This window comes from Rattus norvegicus, chromosome 3, assembly GCF_036323735.1.
Source record: "Rattus norvegicus strain BN/NHsdMcwi chromosome 3, GRCr8, whole genome shotgun sequence".
NCBI lineage: Eukaryota > Metazoa > Chordata > Mammalia > Rodentia > Muridae > Rattus > Rattus norvegicus.
Window position 1 is genome coordinate 109,038,073 of NC_086021.1, and position 27,656 is coordinate 109,065,728.

Consider the following 27,656-nt stretch of genomic DNA (forward strand, 5'->3'; position numbering starts at 1 on the left):
TGTGCACAGCAAGTATATATTTCAGGGGGTGAAAATGGTTGAGAACGTAGTTTGAAAACCACCCTTCAGGATGATCCAGAGGGCATGGGGCATGGTTCTGTAGGTAAAATGCTTGCAGTACAAGCATGAAGACTAGAGTTTGACCATGTGAAGACTTACAAAAACCCAGTGTGGTGGTGTGCATGTACAATCCCAGCACTGGGGATGAGGGCCCCTGGAGGTTGCTGGCCAGCCAGTCTAGCTGAGCCTTTGAGCCCAAAATTCAGTGGGAGACCCTGTCTCCAGAAAATAAGGTCAAGGGATTGAGGAAGACACCAACATCAGCCTCTGAGAGCACGTCCCCCAAGAATAATATAGAATCACTATATACTAATCCCCCCTTTTTAAAAATCTTTTACAGTGGCGTCTATAAATTGGAGGCATATAAGTGTTTCTGAAAGAAACCTGGATGGTTCAAGCTCATAGATTAAGGTAGGTCTCCTTATCTCCTTATGAATATATCTTCTGGGTAAATAAAAAAAACCTAGATTAAAACAAGCACTTCATTGTGGATAAAAACAATATTCTGTGGGTTGGACTCAACTGTTCAAAATCTGACAAACATGGATTCATTATTTATATCTAGGGATTCTGCTTTCTGAAGCCATTAGTTCCCATTCAAGTGTTTTGGTTTTTTTTTTCCTAAAAGCAACCAATGGCAGACCCCTGCTGGCCTAGAATGGTACTGTAGTACTGTATAGGGGAACACTCCAATTCCTAGTAATGGAGATTGGAAATATTGGCTAGAGATGAAAGAGTTGAGGTGTCAGATGCTCATGGTCCCCCCACCCCCGCCCTTCTCTTTCCGTGTGTGTGTACCTGTGGAAAATGTCGGGTATCTTTCCCAAATATTCATTCTGAATAAAGGTAATCGTTCTATGTGTGCATGTGGGTGGTGGGTGTATTATGTGCACTACATGCATGTATAGGCCTGTAGAGTTCAGAAGAAGCTGGATCCCAGAAGTTACAGGCAGTTATAGGGTCTTGGGAATTAAACCTGTGCCTTCCACAAGAGCATTTTTTACCATGGAGCCATCTCTGCAGTCTGCACCTTCTTTTTTGATACTGAGTCTTTCCACTAAATCTGAAGCTTGCTGTATCAGCTAGGTTGACTGGTGAAAGAGGTCCAGGGATTGATCCTTCTGTGTCTGCTCCCTTCCAGTGCCGGGGTTACAGATGAGGGACCTGGCCCAACATTTTATGTGGGTGCTTGGGATGTACACTTAGGTCCTTAGGCTTGCATGACAAGCACTTTATCCATTGGGCCATCTCCCCAGCAGTACCTTCCTCTATTTCTAGAAGTGCCTGTATTTGTCAAAAGTATGCTAGAGTGGGGGCAAGAAGAAAAGGCTGAGATTTTTCTTTAATGAAGGGTAGTTCTTTAAGGAGAATCATGGGTTCCAATCTCCCAGTAGGGCAGTTTGGGCTTGGATTTCTGTCCTCCTTCCTTCCAAGTGCTGGAATTAAAAACATGTGACTGCCCAGCAAGTATTTGTTTTTATTATTTTTAATTATGCTTTTTTGTGTAGTATGTATGAATCCCACACAGAAGCCCTAAGTGTTAGATTTCTTGTACACAGAGCTCAGTATAGGGAATAAATGGCAGGAGGGGAATGTGCTCTTAATCACTGAGACATTGTTCCAGCTCAGATAAACACATTTCCACAATACAATTGACTATTGCTGATTTTCTCTTCTAAAATACCTGCTTTGATACCCCACTAATAATTTACTATAGTAATGCTATTATCCATAACTATCCAATTAACCTAGTAGTTCATTTAACCTCTGTAGACTCTGCTTGAAATGTCTTGTTTTTTTTTCTGTCACAGCTTTGAAGAGCATCATAAAATGAAATGGTGAGCTCATTCAAATTTCAGGCCACATGTACTGTATATTCCTAATACTAAGTCCCCATGTACTCCTACATAAACATGAATATAAACATAAATGTACATTCATACGTACGTACATATACAGATTAAAAACTTCAAATCCCTGCGCAACTGAACTTCACACCATCAATAGCTCTTGCCCACATCTGCCTATCAGTCAAGAACTCCAAGGTAATGTTTGCCTGTCCCTGAAGACAAAGGGGAGGAAGAGTTCAAGGATATGGGTGAGAGGGGGAGGAGAGAACAAGACAGCTGTCCCTGCAAATGGGACTATTTATTCTTTACCATTGCCTCATCCTCCTGTGGCATTCCAGAGGGTCTAAAAATCTCCTAATACCGCCCTGTGTCTCTTTTTTACACAGAGGGCATGAACTCTGTACCAGACAGCCTGTAACTACGCGGGGGAAGTTGTGATCTGGGGGGATCACACACATTTCTGTAAGATGAATAGTATCCTAACTGAATCACCAGCGCGCGCGCGCACACGCACACGCACGCACGAACGCACACGCACACACACACACACACACACACACACACACACAGATTTATCTCTGGGGTAAAAGAAAGGTGATACAAACACTTCACTTAAATTATAATGAGGTGGCAAAAATTACTTCCAAGAATGCCTTTCAGGGAAACAATTGTATGAGGTTGTAAGAAATACTCTGAGAGCCATTTGGAAGTAGGTGGGGTGAGACCTCAGGAGGGATAAGCTGGAGTAACAACAGATGCCTGCTAAATGGTCTTCAGGATGCGGTTAGGGCTTTTTGTTGAGTGTGGTATGCAAGTGCAGCATAGCTCCAGCAGTAAACACCCCAACTCTTCATCCTGCCTCCACCCTCTTCTTTAAATAAACGTTGATCTAATACTGAAAGAACAGCAGGTCGGAGGGGCACAGAGCCATTTTTCTTCCTGATGTGCACATATCTCCTGCTGGTATCGAGTGCACACTCTCCAGCGTTGCCCACCCACATACTGCTGCCTGGCACACCAAAGCTTGTGTCTAAAGGTTCTCTTGTGGCCTCACGGTTAGCATACTAGTAAAGACATGGGAACAGTTAATGGCCAATTCTGTTAGAAGCAAGAGAAAACCAATTCCTTCATTCCTTCTCCTCCTCTTCTTTCTTGTAGTATTGGGTCTGAATCCACACATTCTGGGCAAGTCCAGAATATGAAAGTAAACTCAAACTGGGGTAAAGGAGGCATGTTTGGAATATTCATAAGGTAGAACCCTTAAACAGGTCTGTGTGGTATTTAATTGACATAGAATAAGAACCCTAGCTGAAGCTTGGGTAAGATTTACTAAGATTTTACAATTACAGAGCTGGAAGAGGATAAAAAAATCTCCATCTTAGAGGGCTCTACCTTTATCTTAGGAGTATGCAGAAAGACATGGCTGCCGGAGACTGCACAGTCTGTTGGTGGGAAGAGTAAGGATGGGAGTTAGGTTTCTAAACTCTCTTCCCTGTTATTCTAGGGCAAACAGTTATCTCTTGGTAGCACCACTTGTTTTAGACATTCAGCTAAAGGTATCTTCAAGTTATCAGCATCGTGATATAATATCTGGAGAAAAAGAATATATCCACAAAATGTCTGAATAGCTATGTCAGGTGAGCAATTTTGTTAACACAGGAGCCAACAATATGAAGAGCTACAAAGAATAACCAAACACACTATCGCCTAAGTCCTTAGGTGAAACAGGTGTAAACGGACTGTGCAGTAGCCCGAGGGAGGATCTAAAGGCTGTGTGGGCTAATGTAAGGACTCTATCCACAGGATCTGTCAGTGGACTCCAATGATGGGTGACCAGCAGCAGCACTGTGACTAGTTAACAAAGGCTACTGTTCTTTAAAAGCGCAGTTGTGTGCTCCAGCACTATACTAGGTACTGGATATCGTCATCCTAACTTACTTCCTAAGTTAGGAAAGGGCATAGTACTAGAACCAAGACTTGACTTTTGAAACCCAGGCTCAGAAGCAAGCCTCACTTCATTTTTCAAAGGCAGAAGACACATGCTATTTTCCCCTGGAGACATCACAGTAGCATTAAGCAGTAATTCCTATTAACTGTCCTCCCCTCCACCAACCCCCAAAAATCTAGGTCTCAATTCGGTTTTTCGTTTCATTCCATCCTCTGGAGACCCTCCTCTGCTGACAGATGCAAAATCAATTACATCACATTATCCGTCGGTGCTAGTTGTGTGTTTAACACAGAAGGTGGTTTCCGTGAGCAGAGATTTTGTTTTCTATGGTTACCTCTCAAGGGAAATAGAAATACTTCTCTGAAGAGGAACACTCCTCCATTGTTGGTGGGATTGCATACTGGTACAACCATTCTGGAAATCAGTCTGGAGGTTCCTCAGAAAACTGGACATTGAACTGCCTGAGGATCCAGCTATACCTCTCTTGGGCATATACCCAAAAGATGCCCCAACATATAAAAAAGACACGTACTCCACTATGTTCATTGCAGCCTTATTTATAATATCCAGAAGCTGGAAAGAACCCAGATGCCCTTCAACAGAGGAATGGATACAGAAAATGTGGTACATCTACACAATGGAATATTACTCAGCTATCAAAAACAACGACTTCATGAAATTCGTAGGCAAATGGTTGGAACTGGAAAATATCATCCTGAGTGAGCTAACCCAATCACAGAAAGACATACATGGTATGCACTCATTGATAAGTGGCTATTAGCCCAAATGCTTGAATTACCCTAGATGCCTAGAACAAATGAAACTCAAGACGGATGATCAAAATGTGAATGCTTCACTCCTTCTTTAAAAGGGGAACAAGAATACCCTTGGCAGGGAAGAGAGAGGCAAAGATTAAAACAGAGACTGAAGGAACACTCATTCAGAGCCTGCCCCACATGTGGCCCATACATATACAGCCACCCAATTAGACAAGATGGATGAAGCAAAGAAGTGCAGACCGACAGGAGCCAGATGCAGATCGCTCCTGAGAGACACAGCCAGAATACAGCAAATACAGAGGCGAATGCCAGCAGCAAACCACTGAACTGAGAATAGGACCCCCGTTGAAGGAATCAGAGAAAGAACTGGAAGAGCTTGAAGGGGCTCGAGACCCCATATGTACAACAATGCCAAGCAACCAGAGCTTCCAGGGACTAAGCCACTACCTAAAGACTATACATGGACTGACCCTGGACTCTGACCTCATAGGTAGCAATGAATATCCTAGTAAGAGCACCAGTGGAAGGGGAAGCCCTGGGTCCTGCTAAGACTGAACCCCCAGTGAACTAGACTGGTGGGGGGAGGGCGGCAATGGGGGGAGGGTTGGGAGGGGAACACCCATAAGGAAGGGGAGGGGGGAGGGGGATGTTTGCCCGGATACCGGGAAAGGGAATAACACTCGAAATGTATATAAGAAATACTCAAGTTAATAAAAAAAAAAAATAAAATGTAAAAAAAAAAAAAAAAGAAATACTTCTCTGGAGCTGGGAATGTGTGTGGTTTGGGAGCTGAGTTGACAAAGAGTGGGTCCACACCACACCTTATTTTTTTCTGCTGTGAAAGGATCTTAGCTATTTGCCCCCAACCCATCCAAACCAAATCCTCTTACTCCCGAACAATGACCCAATCCTAGAAATTTCCCAAACATCTGAAATCTGAGAATATGTGTCTGGGGTCCTTGAAGTTCATGGTTTCCAGATGGAGAATCTGGAAGAAGGCATAAAGGAGTAGGAGGTAGGTGGGTGAAAGATGGGGAAGCCTGAACTTTGGCTCACTTCTGACTGCCATGGTGTCTGCCAGCCAATCATGTGCCAGGCAAAGCAGCAGTCGTCCCTCTGGGACCCGCCAGTGATGAGGTGGGAAGCAAGTCATTATGAAACTGTCTTCCCCAGGCTAGTGATGGCCTTCAAATAACACAATGTAAAAGAATGCCCATGACTTGGCTCTCAAGAATGGAGTAAACATTCTGTGTGGGCTTTCCAATGATCCCACAAGTAGTTGTCCCCAGGTGACTGGTTCTTTCTCCACAGTTTTTCTGGGGAGGGCTTAATAAGCAACTTTAGTAAATAACAGGCAAATATATTTGGAAAAAGGAGGGATAGGTATAATTAGCACACATGCTCTACCTTCCAGGGCATTCTAATCTACCAGTTAACAAATAGAATTGGCTAAGTGTTGAGAAAATAATCATCTTTCATTTTTACCCCTTTCCTTATTCTTGGATTTTATTTTTGTCATTGTTTTGTCTTGTTTCTGTAAGCCCAGCCTGGGCTTGACCTCAGAATCATCACCTCTCATCCTGCCATGAATGGAACTGGAAAGTATGATGTAAAGTGGAATGCATTCAGTCAGAGAACAAATACTGTCATCTCACCTATAGGTAGAAACTAAAGAAGTCAAACTTGCAGAAAGAGAGCATGGAATAGAAGAACCACAGGTTAAAACTAAGAAATGAATCCTGCAGAAAAACAGGAGAATACAGGAACTGAAGGTAGAAATTAAAGAAATGAGTCTGAGAGGGGGGGTCGGGAGGGGGCAGGCGAGAGATGAATGGGGACCAAAATACAGTTATATTAGGAGGAATAAATTTTGGTCTTTTGTACCACAATAGGCAACTATAGTTTATAACAATCTGCTGCCCATTTTAACAGAAGATGCCCACTTCATTGCTATCAGTGATTTGTCATTTCTACCCAGAACCACCCTCCCTCCCATTCTCACCATGACCACTGTTTTAAGTATTGTCCCCTATGGTAGTTCTGGCCTCTTGGAATAGGTTGAATTTAATTCTAGGATAAAGCCCACACCTGGGTACAAAAGGTCTTTTAATGGGTGTAGAAAAAAATTAAGTTACTTTCAGTTAATACCCCTGACAACTCGATGTTATAATAAAATAGCTTGTAGCGAACAGCTACATCCTTGGGCGTAATGTTCTCAAAGTCAAGGAGGGGTCAGCCTCTTCTGAACCTGATCTCCTGGGACACAGGAATGTTTAAAAGTGTCCTGGTTTAGAGAAGCAAACAGAATCTCCTGTGGTGATATGCCTGCAGACTCATCTTACCCTGAGGTCTGAAGAAACCACCTCTGCAAGCTAAGTGGCACCCAGTTTATAAACTTTTTGGAGAAGGACATGAATCTGGAACCTTGGGCAGGTATTATCATTGGGAAAACATGGGTATTTTCCACCTCTCTCCTTGCCTGTTGCTGACTGTGTGGTTCTGAAGCAAATCATGATTTAATTTCTTCTATAAAAAGGTTGCAAAGAAATAATGAAAAATATTTAAGTAAAAGGAAGAGGGTTGGTGGACATTACAGTAAAGACAAAAATTCTGATTGTAACTAACAGCAAAAGGCTAGCTATGGAAAAATGCTTGCTGGTGCACAAATGGCGTGAAACTGCGTAACACAACTCTAAACATAACCAACGCAGCACTGATTCTCTAACATGTGGTATTCACTGGAAGAACGGACAGTTCTACTTGAATGTTCCTGGATTTGGAAAAAAAAGTTTGGGTCAGCAGATCAGGGTCAGGTTACTCCAAAGTCCTCAATGATCCACGAGAAATGAACTGAATCTTCATTCCAGGCTTTAGTATCTGCACTCCATCGGATTAGACGTCAACTGCCCTTTGGTTGATGGCTCCAACATAGAAGGTCAGAAATGGCTCTGCAGACAAAGTTCTACAGGGTGAATGCTATCCAACTCCATGTTCACTTTGCTTCTGAATTATTCTCCCAGAACTAGCCAACAGCTTCAACAGCTTTCTAGGCTGATATTGTGTTGACATAAGGTTGATTCTTGTAGGACAGACTTGGAGAAATAGAAGTGCAATCTGTTATTACAGGTTAATTATGTTACACTCAATTTGCAGAGAGGGTCTAGCTTCTTTTTATTATACTTCTGATTTTGTTGTAATGACTATTGCCTAAAATAAATGGCAATCGACAGAGGCTTAGGGATGCCTAAGTGATTTTTATAATAGCAGTATTTGTTGTTGCAGAATTTGACCTGTATTCTGGTTATTAGTTTTATTCATCACACTGAAAACTTGGCACTTATATTGTTCATGCCATTATATGCAAAGCACTGTAGCATGAAAGTCACTTATAAAGCTAGAGGGAAAACTTCTCTGAACAGAAGAGTCTCATGGAACAATGAACCCTCAGTTAAGGGGATGTATGTACATTTTGTTTAGCTAAGTGTTCTGGATTGTCAAAGGTCTATTCCTTTTAATCCCAAGGTTTTCTTTTTTCTTTCCTTTATCTTTCTTTTTAACCATCTGTGTTATAAGCGTTTAAAAAACACTTGCTCTACAAATACTTAGCTTTGAATATGTGTGGGCTGTGTACTGCTCAGTCATCATTTTAAATGTGCCATACTGGTACTCTTTTGGGACCAAGTGTTCTCCATAAATGAGATTTGAGCTCCTCTGGCCCACTTGACATTTTGTCTATTGCTGTCACTCTTTTTCTTCATTGACTTTGGTTTCTCTGGAAGTCTGTTCCCCTTCCTTAAATTCCATCTTCTGTAGACTTGAAAACTCGTTAAACATTTAGAATTGTGTGAGAAGTGAGAACAGACGTTCTGGGAAGCGCCCAATGGTTGGATGTATGGCCTTTTGCATGTTTGCTTCGGCATTTATTTCCACTGGGCAGAAGACTTGGCTGCTTATTTTTCACTTGTTAGTCATTTTTCTAAGAGTTGCACTTCTGCTAAGGGTTTCCCAGTTGTCTCAATTACTCATTTTCAAGACATTTATTTAGATTTTATGTTCATGAACTACGAATAAATGAAGTTATCAGATGGCTGAGACCAGGTAAATGGGTAACAATGGAAACCTCAAGGAGCATGAAAATTGTGATCCATTTTTATATGACCAATGGCATATTGTAGCCACCTCGGACACAGAACTACTAGCCATCTTCATGATACTTAATTAAACAATGGACTCTATCAGAGCTGGTTGACTCTGAAGAGTCTAAGTCCACAGTCAAAGCAGCACTGAACACCATCTCTCTGTGATTCCCTTATGTGTTGCCTTAAAATGAAGGAGGTAGCGGCAGTCTTCCATTGCACTGCTATCTTCAGTCCTTCTGTCATCCTGTTTTCCACACTATACAAAGCAAAGGCCCGATACTTACATCATGGCTGAACTGTATGGACAGAGTGCTGGGGACAACATGCTATTTATCAAGCTAGATGACTTGGTGTGGCCAAATATGAAGAGCAGACACTATACTCTGTTAGCCTTGACTTAAATCCTGGCTCTCTGCTTATAACATCTCTGAGCTATACAGTGAGAGACTGTACTATTAGTGCTTTGAGAATTAAATAGGGCAAACAAGGAGAGTCCCTGGCCCAGACAAAGAGCTAAGTGGTAGCTATTACTGTTAACAAAAATAAATGTTTTAATGCTAGAAACTGCAATATTTAACAAACAGACATTTGGTGCGGCCACTGAATAACTTCAAGTGGTCTTGCTTCTCATTTATTTGTTGAGACATCATTCCTTCTTATTGAAAGGCTGGTAGCCTGACTTCCTGTTGAGCATATCTCACTCTGGCACCTTGTGAAGACCAGGAGAGATTCCAGACAAGCTGCAATTTCATGTTTTTATGAGTCTAAAGGAAATGAGGCTACATGTAAGTAGAATCAAGAAACAATCAATTTTAAAAAGGAGCTGTCTAAAGGAAAGGCAATAGAACGAGAAGGATGTGAGCCATAAGATGTGGTATTGAGGGACTGGCCCTGGGGGCAGGGATGATAAACCTGATACACTGTGGTCTGAATGCTGAAGAATGCCAAGTGCTACAGTGCCTGGCAATGCCACCTACCGACTGCCCAGCGGAAGAGGTGCCCTCAGCGACTGGGAAGTGGTACATAATGATTGCTCCTAGAGACAGTATTATGTCCTGGGGCTTTAATCCAGCTTGGCTTACTGGATGACCTTGAGTGACTCCATTGCCCTGGTTTGCATAATTTTCTAAAGTTCTCAAAGTACCATGAAGAAAGGGTAAACGAAGAAACATCCGATAGAAGCAAATTAGATCAAGGTTCATGAACATACCTGCTCATAGCTTTTAGGATTTTGAAGAATTATGTTTTGTGCTTTTTGGAAAGGCTTTCATTTTCCAGATTCCATAGGGCTTCACACTGGGCTACTGATGTCCTAAGTACTTAAGTCCAGGTTTCAGTACAACTGCTGGCCTGTGTTAGAAGCCAGACTGAAATGAGTTTACTTACTACTTAATTCTCTTATCAATTATATTCAGATACCTTTAACGTTCCAGAGAGATGGTACTGCTGGTAACTTAACTATATTTGCCCAAGGGTGCTGGTTAGTTTTTATTTTAAAAGAACATTTGCCAAAAACTAAATTTTGACTTTCTTCCTAGTTAATCAAAGTCACAAAGCTGAAAAGATTCCAGGAATAAACACCTTATAATCTATCTCATTACCTAATCCTCTCTGGTCTACTCTTCCCCACCTTCCCAAAGTCTCCTGTGGCCCTTTAAGAGGTCAGGAGTAACTTAGGTCCCTCATCTCACCATCATCTCCAGCATCACCACAGATATGTGTACGCATATACATATGATTATCTTGGATATTTATACTTAGCAGGGTCCTTTGTGAACAACTCTGAGAGACAAATGGTATTTCCAGTAATAGTTTATTGATTTCCAAATGCACAGGGGAGCCAAGTCCGAACATCCTGGGATAGCAGTAAATCTCTCTTACAAAATAATTTACAGTATGAAAATGATATACTGAAACATTAACTCAGATATGTAATTCCCTTGAAAGACTGAGTGTTCCCTTGTTTAGTGTAAACGGTGGAAGGGGAAGATGACCAAGGAGGGAATGTGACTGTGTACAGGACAACAGGCAGAAGACAATGGACTCGTTGGTTCGACCCACTCACGCATGGTGGCCTGTCACTGCAAAGACTGGTCAGGTTTAACTTCCATAAAGTATAAACGACTGGTCCCCTTAAAGCCACATTAAGCCCAGCATGGACTCTGGCTATTTTCCCAACAGTGCACTCCAAGTGTCTTCATTTATCTCCATGTTCCTGCTCTGGTCCTTGTTCTAGTGTTTCTGCTCAGCCCCAGATAGTAATGGGGAACCAAGCGATCCAAATGATCTCTTGTGTGATCTGAGGAATGCCTGGCTCCTGTGGCTCTGGGAATTCTATAGGACAGTGGGCCTCAGAAACACTGATGGGTGAAGGCAGCGTCAGTGAGATGTGCTATGGCTCTGTGGGCCTTTTCTCTTAGGGCAGGGCTGGACTTGATTTATAATGGGACTTTTGCCTTTAAACAAACAAAAATCTAGATGTGCTCAGCACATGGTAAACATGCAACCAATTTATAGAGACGTGTGTACCGAGCACCTACTTCATGAGTAGAATATCAGGAATCAGCAGGACATTTTCTCTGTGGAGAGAGAGGACTTCTTAGACCACTGACTACTACAAGGTTATAAATTTTGCAGTTCTATATTCGGGCCCAGATGGAGTGACAAAATGATCCAGGTCACCAAATGACAAGGCATCTGCATTTCCCATGTTATTAGTCATGGTGGAAGAGGGTTGGGATGTCACCTTGGCTTAGTGCTGTAAGAGTTGACACCTACCACGGGGTTATTCTGGAAAGCCAGCAGCCACACTCCCAATTATCTGTTTATACTTACATGGACCTAGGAGAAACCTTTGTGGTATATAACATCACCAGGAGCTGCTTTGAGCTTCACTTAACTCTTAAATAATTAAGTGGTATAGTGTATGTGGGTGTGTACAAATCAACCCACCCCTCTCCAGGAAGGGAGTTCAAAGTTAGTGATTTGAATTGGCACCTCTCATAGAGTACAGACTTGGTAGCTGGGTTTCCTAAAACATAAACATTTGCTTTTCTATAGTAAAGGAGCAGGTGGTATTTAAATAAAGTTAGAAGACTACCATCACCTCCAACTCTGTCTAAAAACTTTACACTCTTGAAGGCCTTTATTTTCCTTTGTGGGGATTGTACCAAAAAGAAAGGCTCTCCCAGGTCCTGGAAGGAAGCTCAGGTTAACAGTGAATACTTACACATTTACTAGAGTAGAGGACTAAGGCCATCTTGATGTCTTTGAAAAGGAATTCATAGTGTGAATGGGCATACTGCACTGGGAGAACTGAAAACCTCTCTTTCAATCTGTAGGTGAGTCATGATGTGGGGCAGAAGGCTGACTACAGCTCAGGGAGTGCTGTGTTCAAAACTGGTTCCATTGTTTTGCTAGCAACTACAGACAAGTGACTTGTCCCTTGCACATCTACAGAGAGGCTCATAGCCTGTCCTAAGGTTACTTCTTCTTACTGGCTGTCAGAGCTGAGAAGTCAAGCACTTCTTAGAACTGCGCTAGATGTAGTGGTATCAAACCAATGAACCAATTACTCTCAGCACTTAGACACTTAACATTCAGAAGGTATCCAGGACTTGTTTGGAGGACCCAACTTATTTTAGAGACATTCATTACCTGCATCACTTGATGATTTGGGTAAACCTTGCTGTCCATAGTCTGCCAGGACACATACAACTCTGACATTCTTAACTCACACTGACCTGGAAAAGCAAGAAGCTTCGTTCACTATGGGACACAAAGCCAAGCAAGAGGTCATAGCTCTGAGGACGAAGCTGATACCAGTACAGGAAGCATCCTAGTTCTTACATTGATAATTGCTGTCACTAGGAACTTAGGGATCTAGGCAGGGGCTGCTATGAAATGTTTAATGCTTTCCTGGTTAAAGTTTTATCAGGTGCTGAAGACAGCAGGAACCCATAAAGTGAACCTGAAACCCTTTCTAAGTAAAGGGCAAATGCTTTCCTTGAGGACTCTAGAGATGATAACTAATAGAGACGGGTTGGCAAATCTTCTTAGATTTGTGTTTATAACAACTGTACAAATGCTTGGATTCCCCAAACACTGATTGAAAGTAATAGCATGATTGGGTGGAGAGGCAATGATCCCTTCATTGCTAATGAAGGTCAACATGTAAAGATCAATGATTACTGGGGAAAGACAATACAAGCTTCCAAATTGTCAAGCCTTTTCAATCTTCTGATATTCTACACTCTTTCTAGAATGGTCTATCTTTTAAATTTTTGTTAGAATAGGATCTCATTGGAGGTTGTTAACTCTAGATGTATTAAATTCTCCAGTCTTTGCAGACAGATGGTAAAGCACCAAAATTGTCTAAGCCATCTACTAGCTACCAGTTTGGAGAAAAGTATCTTTTGATCTTACACTCCTCTCTGCCCCAGTATTCTTGTATGTGTAGTGAACTAGGGTAATCCTAGCCTAGAGAATCAGGCTTGGCAGTTTCCTGGCCTCAAAGGGATAAATCATTTTCTAGCATGCATAGGGATGAACAATGACATAAACAGGACTCCTACATAAACATATGTTGTTTCTGCCTTAGAACTATCCTGTACATACACATGTTAGCTGCCCCTAAAGCTTTGTGGTAAGTACACAGGCAAGCTAGATGACAGGAAAAGGGAGATTTATCCCAACAGGGACTCCTTGGATCTGGAAGTCTAGACCTTGGTCAACAGCAACCCCAAGGCTGCTTGAATCCAGTTCGGACAGAATCTCTGCGTGTACATGGAAATACCACACACGAAGAGGAGAGGGAATCATGTCCACTTACAAATAAGAGTTTCCTTCCAAGTCTCCTATTTTATGTTAACGATTTAAGTGTATGGACATTCTCTTCTATAACGTGTTTGTTCTATTAAAAATACAGTTACCCCTGACTTTAAATCAGTTGGAAAGAAAAACTAATGTCTCAAGAAGATATGGTGTTTGTGAGCTTGCAGTTGGGTATCTCCTAGCACACTATTTCTTCCTTGACCCTGAAAAGTATGGTCATAAGAGACTGTGATCTGCTAGTATGAGATGGCCAGGAAACCTAGCTGTGGGGCATGCCTGGACATGCTACATAAAGAGAAAACTGGGGTGTGTGAGGTGAACCGAAGGCCTGCTGCAAGAGAAAGGAGGATTCCAATTATAGTAAATAGAGGGAATGCTTGTTAGCAGCCAGGGAGTGGCAAGGATTCCCCTCATAGTGCACTGACCACGACAGACTAACCTCAGAGTGGAACTACTAAGTTTTACAGTGACAATCTCCACCTGCCAATATACATGCCAGCCTTTTATGTTGTGACAAGCCCGTTAATCCACACAGCTGGCCCAAGAATTCAGGTTTTTATCAGATGCTTTTGTGACCATTTTGGAAAATTCGGGCAATCTGAATTCTGAAACACTGATTTCAACTTTTAATCAGATTTCTTTGCCTCACCCCAGTCCTTAAGGTCATTTCCTTTCCACCATTTCAATCATTTTTTTTCCATTTCCACAGCACTGAATTATGAATCTGAAGTCCTAGATAACTTCACATACTAAAAATATCTTCTTTCTAGCTCTGGACTCTTTCTCCAACCCTATTTCAGCCCAGCTGCTCTAACACTTTTCACAGAGGCAGGACTGGACCATGACAGACTGCCTCCTGAGTCAGTTTGGCCCCACTTGGCCACATTTGCTTTAAGCTTCAGTATAAACAAAGTGGGTTTTCTGTTTGCAGGTAAGGAAAACTGATTTCCTTTCGAGATGTTCTAGATCTTCCTAAGAAAGTGATACTGTTGACTTGCACAATAATAATCCAGGGGCTGGCTTTCCTGAGTAAGTTCAAAGCAGCCATTGGGGAGTTGTCTGAAGAGCCCTCCAAGTTGATCAAAGGGGCTCCCCCATGACCTATCACAAGAGAACAAGAAGCACACAGTCAGTATGCATACAATCCCTGGTCCCTTGGAAACGTGTGCCTGCTGTGGATCTGGGGACATATCCAGTGGAAGAAGTTTGTTGCCGGGCAGCTTTCACAGATATCAGAAGCCATTACATACACACTGTCACATACACACAGGGAAGGGGTATTTTCTGCAGGGAATGGTGAGTCTTCATGTGTCCTCTTCTTCACTGGCACCACTACAAAAGAAAAGGAGAAGCAAGTGAGTTCAGACATCACAGAAAAGGAAGCTACACAGTACACAGGTTGACAGCCTCAGGCTACTTCTATCATGATCGAGCAGTAGGGCCACAGGAAAGTGTCTTAGCTTCTTTGATTTCTCATTTCTAAATTTAACTACAGCGATCATGAAAATGAAAAAAAAAAAAGTACTTACTATCTCAGGTTCTGAGAGACTCAAATAAGATTACATGTAAAATACACAGTGCCCAGTATATAGCCGGTAAGTAAAGGAACAGGAAAGCCATCAGACTGTGAATTTAACTAACAAAATAAACTGCTGGTGGGTTGGGGATTTAGCTCAGTGGCAGAGCGCTTGCCTAGGAAGTGCAAGGCCCTGGGTTCGGTCCCCAGCTCCGAAAAAAAGAACCAAAAAAAAAAAAAAAATAGGCTGCTGGTAGAAATCAGTTTTATTTCCTCTAGGTGTTCAGACACTTATTATTAGGTCAGAAAATCAAACAGTAGCAGCAGCAATTGATGGCACTTGGCACTAGGCAGAGCCAAGTTCTCATCCATGCTGCAGAGTCAGTCTCCAGGAAGTGCTCTACCTCATCACGTCACTGGGTCATTCTCTGTGTACCTTCCTTCCTTCTTTGCTCTTACGCATTCTATAGTTTGGCATTTATTCTCATTCCTCCTTCTTCTGCAGTATATAAGGTAGCATTACTACTATCTTACCAATGACTACACATCTAGTAGTTGTACAATGATCATGAGAAGTGTTCAACGGTGACTTCTAAAAACAACAGAAACAAAGGGTAGGAGGAACAGATGGAGTTGAAAATAGCCCCAACCACTATTGAGATAAGCAGAGGATTCCTGGCATCAGTGTTTCGGTGTCAAAACATAAGTGCACAAAGGCATGACTATTATTTCAGATGCTTGGTGTTAAAGTGTCACTGGTCTGGTTCTGGACAGCACAGTATCACAGAAGACAGGGGCAAGGAGAAGACACAGCCAGAAAAAGAAAGGCAAAAGGGATGTGTACATTTACAAACAGGCAAAACCAGCAACCTGCCTAGGCACTTCTCATCCACTTCTAGAGGTCCCCAATTCATAGATGAATAAGAGTCAACTCCATCTCCTGCTTATTAAAGCTGAACACAGAAGTACCACGACCTGGAGGTTGGTGTTGTTTACCCAAGTTTTCTACCACTCCATCCCCAGGATACTGCCATTACTATTTTCTGCACTGCCCGGATGAACAAAGTGAAGATTGAGATGTAAGAACCTAGGGTCCTTAAGACCAAGTTTTAATTTTGACTGGAAATCTAAAGTTTCAAGCTGGTAGAGACAGAAAAGGTTTGCAGTAGATTAGCTCTCAGCTATGACCTAGAGACATTCTCAGAAAAGGATTATCTTTGTCTACATAAATCTATGTTCTTTGTTTCCTTCTGGGGAAACCATTATGAGAAAAATATTCTAGCTGTGAGTTTGCAGTCCTTCAGAGATGGAAACACTCCAGATACAGTCCTACAGAATGAGGTGAGTGAGTACTCTAGAAGCCAGAAGAGCCACTTCAGCAATATGCCACACTCACAATCCTGCCCTGTTTCTACTCTTTTCCTGTTGACTATCCAGTCATGGGATGAAGGGTACATGTAGGCAGGCCTGGCCAGAGGACTGCCACTGAGGCAGTATTTGGTGGCATCTGTCCCAAAGGAAACAAAGGGTCTTTTATAAAAAGCTTCTACCCCACAATCAAAGAACAGATGAGCCTGGCACCATATCCTCCCCTCAGTATTACATTCAGAGCAAGCTCAGTTTGTTTCCCTGTCAGTCTTACTTCTAATAAGCGAGGACTGACATTAACTCCGCCCTTTCCTTAAGCTGCAGGTCATTTTTTAACATTCTTGAGATAAACGGTTTATGAACCTACTGAGATTGTATTCAGAGTTTTGTCTGTGTGTGTCTTTGAGAAAGGCCACAATTTTTACCATAGTTTTGAAGAGGTCAACAACTCCAACCCCAAAATGAGAATATCAAACACACATAATTTCTTTTCCAGTTTTCAGGTTTGTTTTATAAAACTTGGAGCAGCTTAGAAAAAAGGTCAGAAGTATTTACCAACAAAATCTGTTTTCATTACCCTAAGAGAGAACTCTTCCTGGGACTGACAAGGTTTATCTTACCATTTATAGTATGAGACCTTGTGTCTCTGACATATCACTAATTTCTTCAACTGTTAAACATTTATTCAGCTTCCTGTGTATTAGGCTGGATGGGCACAGTACTCACCCATCAAGACATCACAGCTTAGGAGTGATGTGGGCTGGGGAGATACCTTGAGTTTCTATTGTTTTTTAGAAACAAGAAAATATTTTCATAGCAATAACCTGTTTCTTGTAATAATGATAAAAAGACCTTAATCAAATCTGTAGCACAGCTTAACCCAGTGGTATATGGTCTCTTCTGATGGGTTACCCATAACTTCATCAGTGGGGGTGTCATCTCCCTCTACATTCTGCTTTCACTTATTACATCAGCCAGTGCATATGTGCACGTTCTTATCTGAAGTGCCTAAAGTCTTCATCACCTCCAAGTGAGGAGCACAGTCTTTCCCCTTATGCACTCATATTCTTCCACAGAAACACCCACCTGCCAGACAGATGTAAAACTGGATGGAGAGGCACATTACAGAGACCTTCTTGGTGCCTGTTTAAGGAATATATTAATTTCTAATGGACAAGAGCAGGGGCAGCATTATATAATGACACCGAGGTCATGAGACTGATTAAGCCTAAATTCTTGAGTGAATCTCAACTTCCTTGCCATATATCTTACAGTGTATAAATCAAAGTACAAATGAAAACTTTATATATTTTACCCAATACGAATGATTTTTAAAAAATTCAAAATTCAAAATTTAATTCCTCCTAACCTTCCTTTAATACCTTTTGGTTTAGTATCTTATATTACAGATTAAGTATGCTATTTTCCAACTGCCTTCAGATACCTGAGATGAAAGGTTTTTTTAGTGTGTGTGTGTGTGTGTGTGTGTGTAGCTGAGCATGTGCCTGTATAACAAGGTGGAGGGCAGAGGTTGATGTTTGATGCCCACCTCCATCTCCTCTTTACTTTTGAGAGAGCCTTACACTGAACCTGAAGCTTGCTATTTCAACTAGAATAAATGTCAGCAAGCATGAGGCATCTGCCTGTCACCAACACTGTTCTCCAAGTACTCAGGTGACAGGCATGCACTGCCAAACAGTTTCCATGTGAGTTTCAAATTTAGATCCCCACACATTTGTAGCAAGCACATTATGCATTGGACCATCTCCCTAACCCTTTTATTTAATGACAACTTCAAAACTAAGGAAACACAGGGATTGGACAGAAAGTTTCATGGTTCTAACCATCCTAAGGAAGTTTCTAGAAAAAAGTTCCCCTGTCAATGCTGATAACAGTGGGTCACTGAGTGCTGTGGATTAGCCAAGTGGCTTCTGCTCAGTCACTGACTGGTCTGGTTTGAAGGTATTATATCTAGAAGTAGCAGTCTTAAAGCTGTAGTGCACATTCCCTGGTTGTACTTAATGACTTTCCAGGGATGACTCAATCATGGGTGATTGTAAAGAGACCAATTTACAAGTCCTTAATTTCTATATATTTTCTCCCCTAGAAGTGATCATCTCAAGAACGTGGGTATAGTTGATCTTTGTAGCCATGTCCACTTTCAAAATCACCTTATTCTCACTTCAGAAAAAGATATGAACACGTTTCTTGACACTGCTTTATCTATGCAAAGGCTTTAAAGTGATTCCATGAGGGCAGGGTGAGAAATAGTAAGACATCATTCCCTAGTGTGTCTAGACAAGGTTACGTGCTTACCAACAGGTTTCACTAAGATTTAAACTCAGAAGACAGCTGTCAAAACGTACCATACCAAAAAGTATGTATATTTGAATTGGATACAAATGAAATCAGATCTAACAGAAAGTGAGTGCAATTTGGCTAGATAGTTTGGGTATAAGAAATGGATCTGTCAATAAGATTATATAGTGAATCATGTCTGTAAATTTAAGGTCTATGATGCCAGTTTTGATAAAAACATACATAAAATGTCATGAAAACTACATGATGTCAGCAGTCACATCTTTCTTACTTATCTAAACTTGACCCAAGTCCTCAGAAGTTGACGTAAAGGTAGGTAAGAAGGCACATACTTTTCCATACATTCCTTTACAGGATGTAAAATCAGAAAGTTTAGGTAAAAGAATTAGGAATACCTAAATTCTGAATGGGATGGTGGTGTAAAATTTAGCACCTCTCTGGCTAGAGACAGGGTTTGGGGGAATGGAATGGGGCCAAGGAGTCCCAGGTAGTATAATAAATAATATCCTTTTCCCAGACTAAACATATAAAGATAGCCTTTCTGTAGCACGTATTAATGCAAACTGGGAGAAGTATCCAAGGCCCAGTCATGTTCAACTCTAACCCTGCTGACAGAATGGTTATCATGCAGAAGGGAAGCTTTGGGAATTTTTAAAGATGTGATCCACAGATAGATGGCTCAGCTTCCCAGGTTGTGTCCTCAGAGCTGCAGGAATGGAAGAGGAATAAACATGTGAGGTGGCAGGCACTCTGAGTTCACAGACTTAGGAGCTTCTTTTCCTATCTAGATAATAATATACTTAATTAGACTTGGCATTACTTGTGTCTGATGAGTTTGTGGCTATTTGTTAAGTAACCATTTCTCTAAAAGAATTATTCAATTCAAGAGAATATGGAAATTAAAAGAAAACTAGATAGAATTAAAAAAAGATAGATTTAGAATTCTTTAAAAAAAATTTAGGCCACATAGGCATTGCACAAAAATCTACCTGGGAAAGCCTTGAGCGTTTGCGGAAGCAACTGCCTAGTTCTAGTTAGTATTCAGCTGTGTGTGGGAGGACCACATACTCTGACCCAGGAGCTTTCCTTCAGGAGACACACCCACCTACCCCTACAGCTAAGGGGAATGAGCCGCCATGCCATTAAGCATGGGAACTTACTCTTACTGACCTGTGGGACCAGGTAGGCATAAACATAAAACAAAGCGAATGTTCCTGTTCCTCAGTCTAAGGAGAAGAGCAGGAGAAGGCTGATATTATAGTCCAGGCTCTGCTAGGTGATTTTGGAACATTTTTCTCACTTGAGAAACTGGGATAGCCTGAGCAATAAATGTAATTTAGAAAAAAACTCCAAAGCAGATAAAGGCCAATAAGGTCCTCTCCAAATTAAACATATGTTGAGTCCAGTTCCAAAGGACCCAACATCACCTCCACCATCACCTGGTATGCATGTAGTACACAGGAATACATGCATGCAAAACATATATACACATAAATGAAAGTCAATGAATCTTTAAAAAAGAATTTGGATGCTATTATTTTTATAAAGATTCTGGTAAGCATCATCTCTATTTTACAAAAGAGACAACTGAGGTACAAGGAGGTTACATGATTTATTTGTTCACGGTACACAGCCTGTAAATGGTAGATGTATGGGAAACAATTAGCTTCCCGAAACACACCAAATTCAGCAAAGAGCTGAGTTCGTAATCTTCCAATTCATTGTTTCCCAGTCCTATAACAAGTAACAGTTATTTAAGTTTATTTTAAACACCTGACAAACAGGACAGCAATGCCCAGCGTTTTTTTTTTTTTTTTTTTTTGGTAGTGGAATGAAGAAATGTGTATTACTTTTTTTAAGATTAAAAAAAAAAAAAAGGCAGGCTGGAGAGATGGCTCAGTGGTTAAGAGCACTGGCTGCTTTCCAGAGGTCCTGAGTTCAAATCCCAGCAACTACATCGTGGCTCACGACCATCTGTGATGAGATCTGAAGCCCTCTTCTGGTGTGTCTGAAAATAGCTACAGTGTACTTATAATAAATAAATAAATAAATAAATAAATAAATAAATAAATAAATAAATAAATCCTTAAAAAGAAAGGAAAAAGGCCAGGTAAGAAGGCCTATAGAAGAAGGAAATGCAGAAATGCAGATTGGGTTTGTTTCACAGAGCCCCTAGGTTTGCAGATCTATTTAGAACCCTTAGAGAGGCTTGGTCTCTTGTATAGCTTTAACCAAGTGTTAAATATGATCCCTATGAACCTAGCAACCATTTTCACAGGTGGTGCTCCTCACACTTAAAAGTGTGTGTAAAGTCCTGCTTCTCTAGATTTATAGCCAGTGTCCTGATATCGGGAAGAAGGTGGATTAAAAAAAGGCAGGATCCTTAGTTAATGCCACATCTGCTTTAGCGTTCTTTTTGAGGACTGAATCCTTTGTTGCTACCAGATTAAGTACTGAAGTTACTTCTAGCCAAAACAAACAAACAAAACCAAAACAAAAACCCAACAAAACAAAAAAACACCCCAAAACAAACCACCACCACAACAAAAACAAAACAAAACAAAACAAAACCCAACAACAACCCTAAAACCAAAGTAACCTACTGAATATCTTTCGCTTTCTATGTTAAACGGGCACTGCTTCTATGAAAAAGAAAAACAAAAATTTCTATAGCACTATACACCAGGGATAATCTCCATTAACACACAGAAATACATTTGCATCTATCTTTATTATGCATGCATAAAATACACACCTATCTTTCATAAACTTGTTTGGTCTTTCCTAACTTCATTTTACCTACTTTTCCCACTCATCCATCAGCCATGAACTTTTTTCTCAAGAAATGTATTTAAAATTATGATTCATGATTGAATTATATATATTTAAAAGACCAAATATTAGATATTTAAAGGATTTCTGCCTTTTTACTATTTCCTACATCTCAGTGAAATACATCAATGTGGATGAATCATCCTTAATAATTTCCAAAGAAAAATAGAGGGGAAAATCCTCGGTCAACAGGCATATTTGTACTTTTAAAATAGACTGTAAATTTTTGAAAGACTTTAGGTTAATAAAAGAGATTATGCTTAGGTTTCCCTGTTGTCAACAAGAACTGATTCATATCTTGTTGTCATTTTCTGTTCTGGGAAACCACATTGTGTGGTCTTGATTCCTGGGACTCCTAATGATTGCCAGGGCTATTCTTGATGGTATAGTACTGAGATATTCTGTAGGGATGCCCTTCACATGGGATGTGTCGAATGTCTTGCTCATGATTATGGGGCTTTAGAAGAAGACTTCAGACTCTATCAAAGGTTCAAGTTCAATATAACTTCACACTGTTAAAGCTGATCATGATCATTGGTTTCAATACTGATTGGTAAATATTCTTTTCCCATTTCATATAATGTACCATTTGGAATAAAGTTACTATACTAAGCTCAATTGAAATTAGAAGCCATATTCCTGTCTCTTTGAAAAGTATTTACATAAACCATCTGAAATATTTTTGAACATAAGATTTTGTTCCTTCTTTTACTCACAACTTCAATCATTTGTACCAATGTAGACTCCCGAGTCTTGATTTTTTTACTTGAGATTATAAAACTACATTGTTGCTTGGTTGCTCAGCCCCCAATGCCATTTCCTCACCGATATGACCATTTTAGCTTGCCTTTGAGCACATCTTCACTTTATGGTGTTAGAACATATGGGGACATGCTTGTCTTACGTATTTCCTAGTTCTTAGAATCAGCTATTTCTCCAACAAGCCAAGGGTATATGTTTCTTTTTTTTTTAAATGGAGTATTTATTTTATGAATGATTGAAATCCTTAAGATGAATTGGATGCTGCAACAGCTGCCCTCTTGGGTTTAGGTGTTATTCCTTCATGGGATCCGTGTCTGAATCTGCAATAGACAATATTTAGGTGCCTCATCCACCCAGTCCCGGTAGTGTTCCATTTCTTAGCTTTGATACTTCAGTTATACTTTCACGTATGTCTGTCAGGGTGGCTACAATTGCTATAGGTTGACTCCTGAAGGTGGGAGGCCTTAGAATCACAGCAGCGACACAACATTTCCATTTTACTGTAATGCTTTCCAAAGGATGATGTTCCTTTTGTCAGGGAAGAGGGGGTATGTGTTTCTAAACGTTCTTGATGCACTATTGGTAAATGTGTGGGAGAAATCATTGTGTGCTGATTTGTAATCACTACTCACACAGGGAGAATGTGAGAATGCTCATTTTACCTATACTCCTGCCACAAATGGGATGATTTGAAAGCATATGCAGAAAACTGAGGTAGCACTGGGGTGGAGAGGAGAAGGAGGAGAGAGGGGGAAGGGAGAACAAGAGGGAGGGGGAGGGGAGAAAAGGATGAAGGAAGAGGGGCTCATGCCTGTTAGAGGCAAATGGCAGGAGCCTAATAAGTTTTCCTTTTCTCTGACATTACACTGTCTGTTTGCAACCTTCTTTCCTTCCCCCACCATTTTTGGATCTTATAACACTGCTGATCTTCCATGGTAAGAATTAAGAGGAACCTTTCCATACCCTCCATTAGGGTTCATGCAACTCAAGGAGGGTGAAAAATGAGAAGCAGAAAATAGCCCAAACTTTTGCCTTCCCTGCTTCCTATACCTTCAGGAAATCACCTGACCCAGTTTTCTCATCTTCACTTGGCATATGAATAATAGAAACCAAATCTCAAGCAGTTTCCTTAACACCCCCCCAAAAAACTCCTTAAACCTAAGATTTAATAAAATCTGGGTCTCAAAATTTCTGTTGCTGCAAGCTGCTAGATCGTACAAGTTACCAAGGTAGAAGGGGAAAAGATCAATAAATACTGTTCTTGACACTAATCTCATCTCTATGTGAAAAGTAGCAGTGTGCTCATGATGACTGTGAGATAAGGTCTGCAATCTGCAGATCACTCTATGTTGGAAGAACTATAACTCTTAAAAAACTAATGCTACTTCTATGACTAAGAGTTATGGATGTTGATCTTGGAGTTAAGTACACCAATTTGAGTCACAGCTCTACCATTTAGTAGAGCTTTTGAGTTCTGTGCTTTTACTTGAAAATGAAATTAGTAACTTGAAATTAGTAAATAACTATTCTAAAGAGTTGCTAAAAGGAATTAAATGAGATTAGCATATATGTATATAAGTTCTATCTAGAGAATATATTGATATAGAGTATACACACATACACACAAGTGTGTATGCATGCATGTGACCGAACATGGTAAAATATTTGTCACACATCTTATGAGTACGTAAACGACTGAAATCATCACATAAAGAATGAATATTTTAAGAAACCTTCATAGCAGACCATGTCACTTGTTGGTCCTAGAGACATTGCTCAGACAACTATGTTAACAGGTTTTATAGGTAAACAGTTGTTTTTACAGGTAAACAGAGAACCCATTTTCTTTTCTAGTTGTCACTGAAATGAAGTCTATATAATCACTCCAATACTAAGTATAGATTAAAATGCTATATCATAAACAATGACTGCTCTTATAAAAGAACAGTCTTGCTGGTAAAGGGCAGTTCTGGTCAATGGACTGGTAAAACTCTTATCTTTGAGGGCTATTTTAGTTACTTTTCTATTGCTGTAATAGCATGATCAAACATTTTATAGAAGAAAAGAGTTTTGGAGGCTTACAATTTTGGAGGGCTAGGCAGGCAGATAGGCAGGCATGGCACTGAAGCAGTATCTGACAACTTTTCTCTTGACAGCTAACTGGGAATGGCATGGAGTTCTAAGACCTTCAAGCCTACCTCCACTAGTATACCCCTCCAACAAGGTCACACACCCCTCACTCTTTGCCAACAGTTCTATCGACTGGAGACCAAGTATTCAAATATATGAGCCTATGGAGGCTATTCTCATCCAAACAACCAAAAGAGCACAGCAGAAACAAGCTTATATTTAACATCTCTGATGAGAAAACCTCAAATACCTATTTATATCCTTGCAGGAGGTTCTCATCTTGCTTCTGTATTAAGCAGCTACATGCTTGGAATCGTCCAGTGCTCTGCAACCTAGCTGTGAGCTATTCTCAAGAGAGACCCAACTGCAAGAGTTTGAATCATTCACCCCTTGCTTTAACAACCCATGGTAGGAGAGAGATAAGAATGTTATTAAGTCTTCCAGCCTGAAAGAGTAAACATTCTTCCAGATGAAATGTCACTTGAAGCTTGGATCCAGTAGTGGGAAAGCCACAATGGAATGTGGTTGTAAATACTAGTAGAAAACACATACACTCATCTTCAAGATTATATTCTAGCACACATAAACAGTAAGTTTCTACACTGGTTAAAAGAGGACATAGACACATTACAAGCACTCTCTATGGGAATGTTATAATTATTTGTTATGCTCACGTTTTTATATTGTTTTTACAGTAACTGTGTAGCAGCCCCTTCATTTTATAGATGAAGAAAATGAAGTATGAAAGTCTCAAGGTTCCAGAGCTAGGCAGAAATGCTACTACAATCAAGGCCTGTCTGTTGGTTTTAACACTTAACAGGAAAACTCAGTGATGGTTAGGCAATTCATTAGAAGGCTTGTGAAGTTAATCTCCTGGCACCTATCCAACTAGCTTCCAGCTAATGCCTCAATGCTAAAGATTTTCCAAGGCCCTAGCAGACTCAAAATTTCACTTTGGTTACATTTGCTAAAAAAGTTTTTCATGTTATGGAGAATTCCCAATAGACATGTCAAAGGGGGTAAGACAACAGCTAGATTATTTATTCCTTTCAGCTTTTACAACTATAGAATGTCTCAACTTTCCTGTTATAACCTTGCTGAAAGGCAGCCTTTTCTCTTAGCTTCCAGCAAACAGTCATGCAAAAGACCCACCACCAAGACACATGAGAAACAGAGTCACAAAGACACTTAGAACGGAGTCCCCCAGGTCAATTTCAGTTCTGTCTGTCTAGAGTCAGAAGCACCAAGCTTGCTTGAATAAAACACTCTACAGTAGTAGTTTTCAACTTTTGTCTCATTTTCTTTTTTCTCTTCTGGAAAATCGAATCTAAATTAAGTTCAGATGATGTGTCCTCACACACCCAGTGGTCAGGCCTGGCACTTAGGCCACATTCTCCTGGTAGCATAACCCTCATTCGGTTGATGAGGTGAAAGGTGGAGAAACTACATCCAACAGAAAAGAAGGCCTTTTCCTAGTGTCATTAAGTCTATCTATTTGGAGAACTCTTAAGAAAGATAGTATAAGATTATCTACTTAAGAATATGACCAGGATTCTTGACCAGGTCTGTCATCTGAATTATGTGCCTTTGACAAAGCTATTTAACCTCATCCATTATTTTAGTGATCTATGGAATAAAGTCATCAAATCATTTATCCTTTCAGTGAAAATATTTATTGAACATTTACAATATATTAAGCACCTTAATAGGTCCCGCCTTATAGCGCTGAGAATGACTGATAAGGGTTTGGCTCTCATGGAGCATACTTTCCAATGAAAAGACAATATGCAAGCTAACTGTACTGAGTAGAAAGTACTATGAAGAAAGGGAAACAAGATGATGGGATAAAAAATGATGGGTGCTTATGTCAGGGCTATTCAGGAAAATGAAAACACGAGGCTCCCCCCTACAGCTGAGTAGAAAACAAATAAGACATGGAAAGCCTTTAACATACTACCTAATAATTAGTACTCAGTCACATTCAAATCTTTTTTGTAACTTCTATAACTTGTCTTTTTCATCTCACAGTAGCTGAACCCCTACTATGTGCAAATGAAAAGGAATGAAATATATTTAAGGACCTCAGTGGGCAAAAAAGTAGGTGCTCTGCATACTACAAGAAAAAGAAATTGCGACTTTCACATGACAAGTAAGAAATGGCTTTATCACTGACAGATGGATCAGTACTTCTCAGGAAGACAGTGGAGTCAGGAGGGAGGCATGTCAGGTAGATGAAACAGCTTGAATAAGCTCTGTAAGATGTGAAACAGCTTAGCATGGTCATAGGGCTGCGAAGAGTCCAGAATAGCTAAAGATAAAGCAGAGGAGAGTAGTGAAAGTGACTCATCAGCAGCTCTCAGGCTTCTTTTCATGCATGGGTCATGCCTGAAATGTCTCCTAAGAAGATAGGGGATGTAGACGGGAAAGAATAGAAGATGAGAAGAGTGTCAGAGCTCCATATGGCGTCTACCACACTGCTAGCACTTCAAAATGTGAACAAGAGCAATGTTTAAAATATTCAGGCTACATTCTGTGCAACATTCCCCCAAGACAGCACAAACAGATGTTTTAGGAAAAAAGAAAAACAAATACCCAGTGGTAACTCAATATAAACTCTGCGAGGGGGAAGTAGGCAGGCATCAGGCTGCTGAAATGTATTCATATAATCAAGATTGGCCTGAGACTCAGCATCAAAGAGTGTCAAGAGCCAGTGTTCTAATGCTAAGGGTCTGGAATAAGAGACACTTGCTTCTATGCAGAGCCTGGGGTTCCCTTTCTGCCGGGGCCAAATTAACTTATCTATCCTAAGGCCCATGCCAGGGACAGTAAGAATACTCTCTTAATGGCAAAAGGAAACTCTGGGGAGACAGATGTCTTCTGCCAATAAGCCATGGGTCTCTGTGGAACAACTTCTCCAGGATTCTGAGTAGATGATTTATAGAAGATAACTGAGGGTCCCTGTTCTACTGCCTGATTCCGTCACCTATTCCCCCTCTTGCAGTGGATATGTTTATTATATATTTCTCTAGGAAATGGAAAAATGCTATAAAGGCTCTACTAGTCCCCTATTCAAATATTCAAGAAGCTGAGAAGACAGACAGCAGACACAGACTCAGTGGA

General features: G+C 40.6%; 1 protein-coding gene across 1 annotated transcript in view; it reads right to left on the reverse strand.

The window, feature by feature from the left end:
- Positions 1-10,570: 10,570 nt before the first annotated feature.
- Trim44 (tripartite motif-containing 44) overlaps positions 10,571-27,656 on the reverse strand; it is a 135,179-nt gene continuing 118,093 nt past the window's right edge. The window contains exon 5 of the mRNA NM_001013203.2: positions 10,571-14,941. Within this exon, the coding sequence (NP_001013221.1) occupies positions 14,914-14,941 (28 nt within the window). The 3' untranslated portion in view covers positions 10,571-14,913. The remainder of the gene's footprint in view (positions 14,942-27,656) is intronic.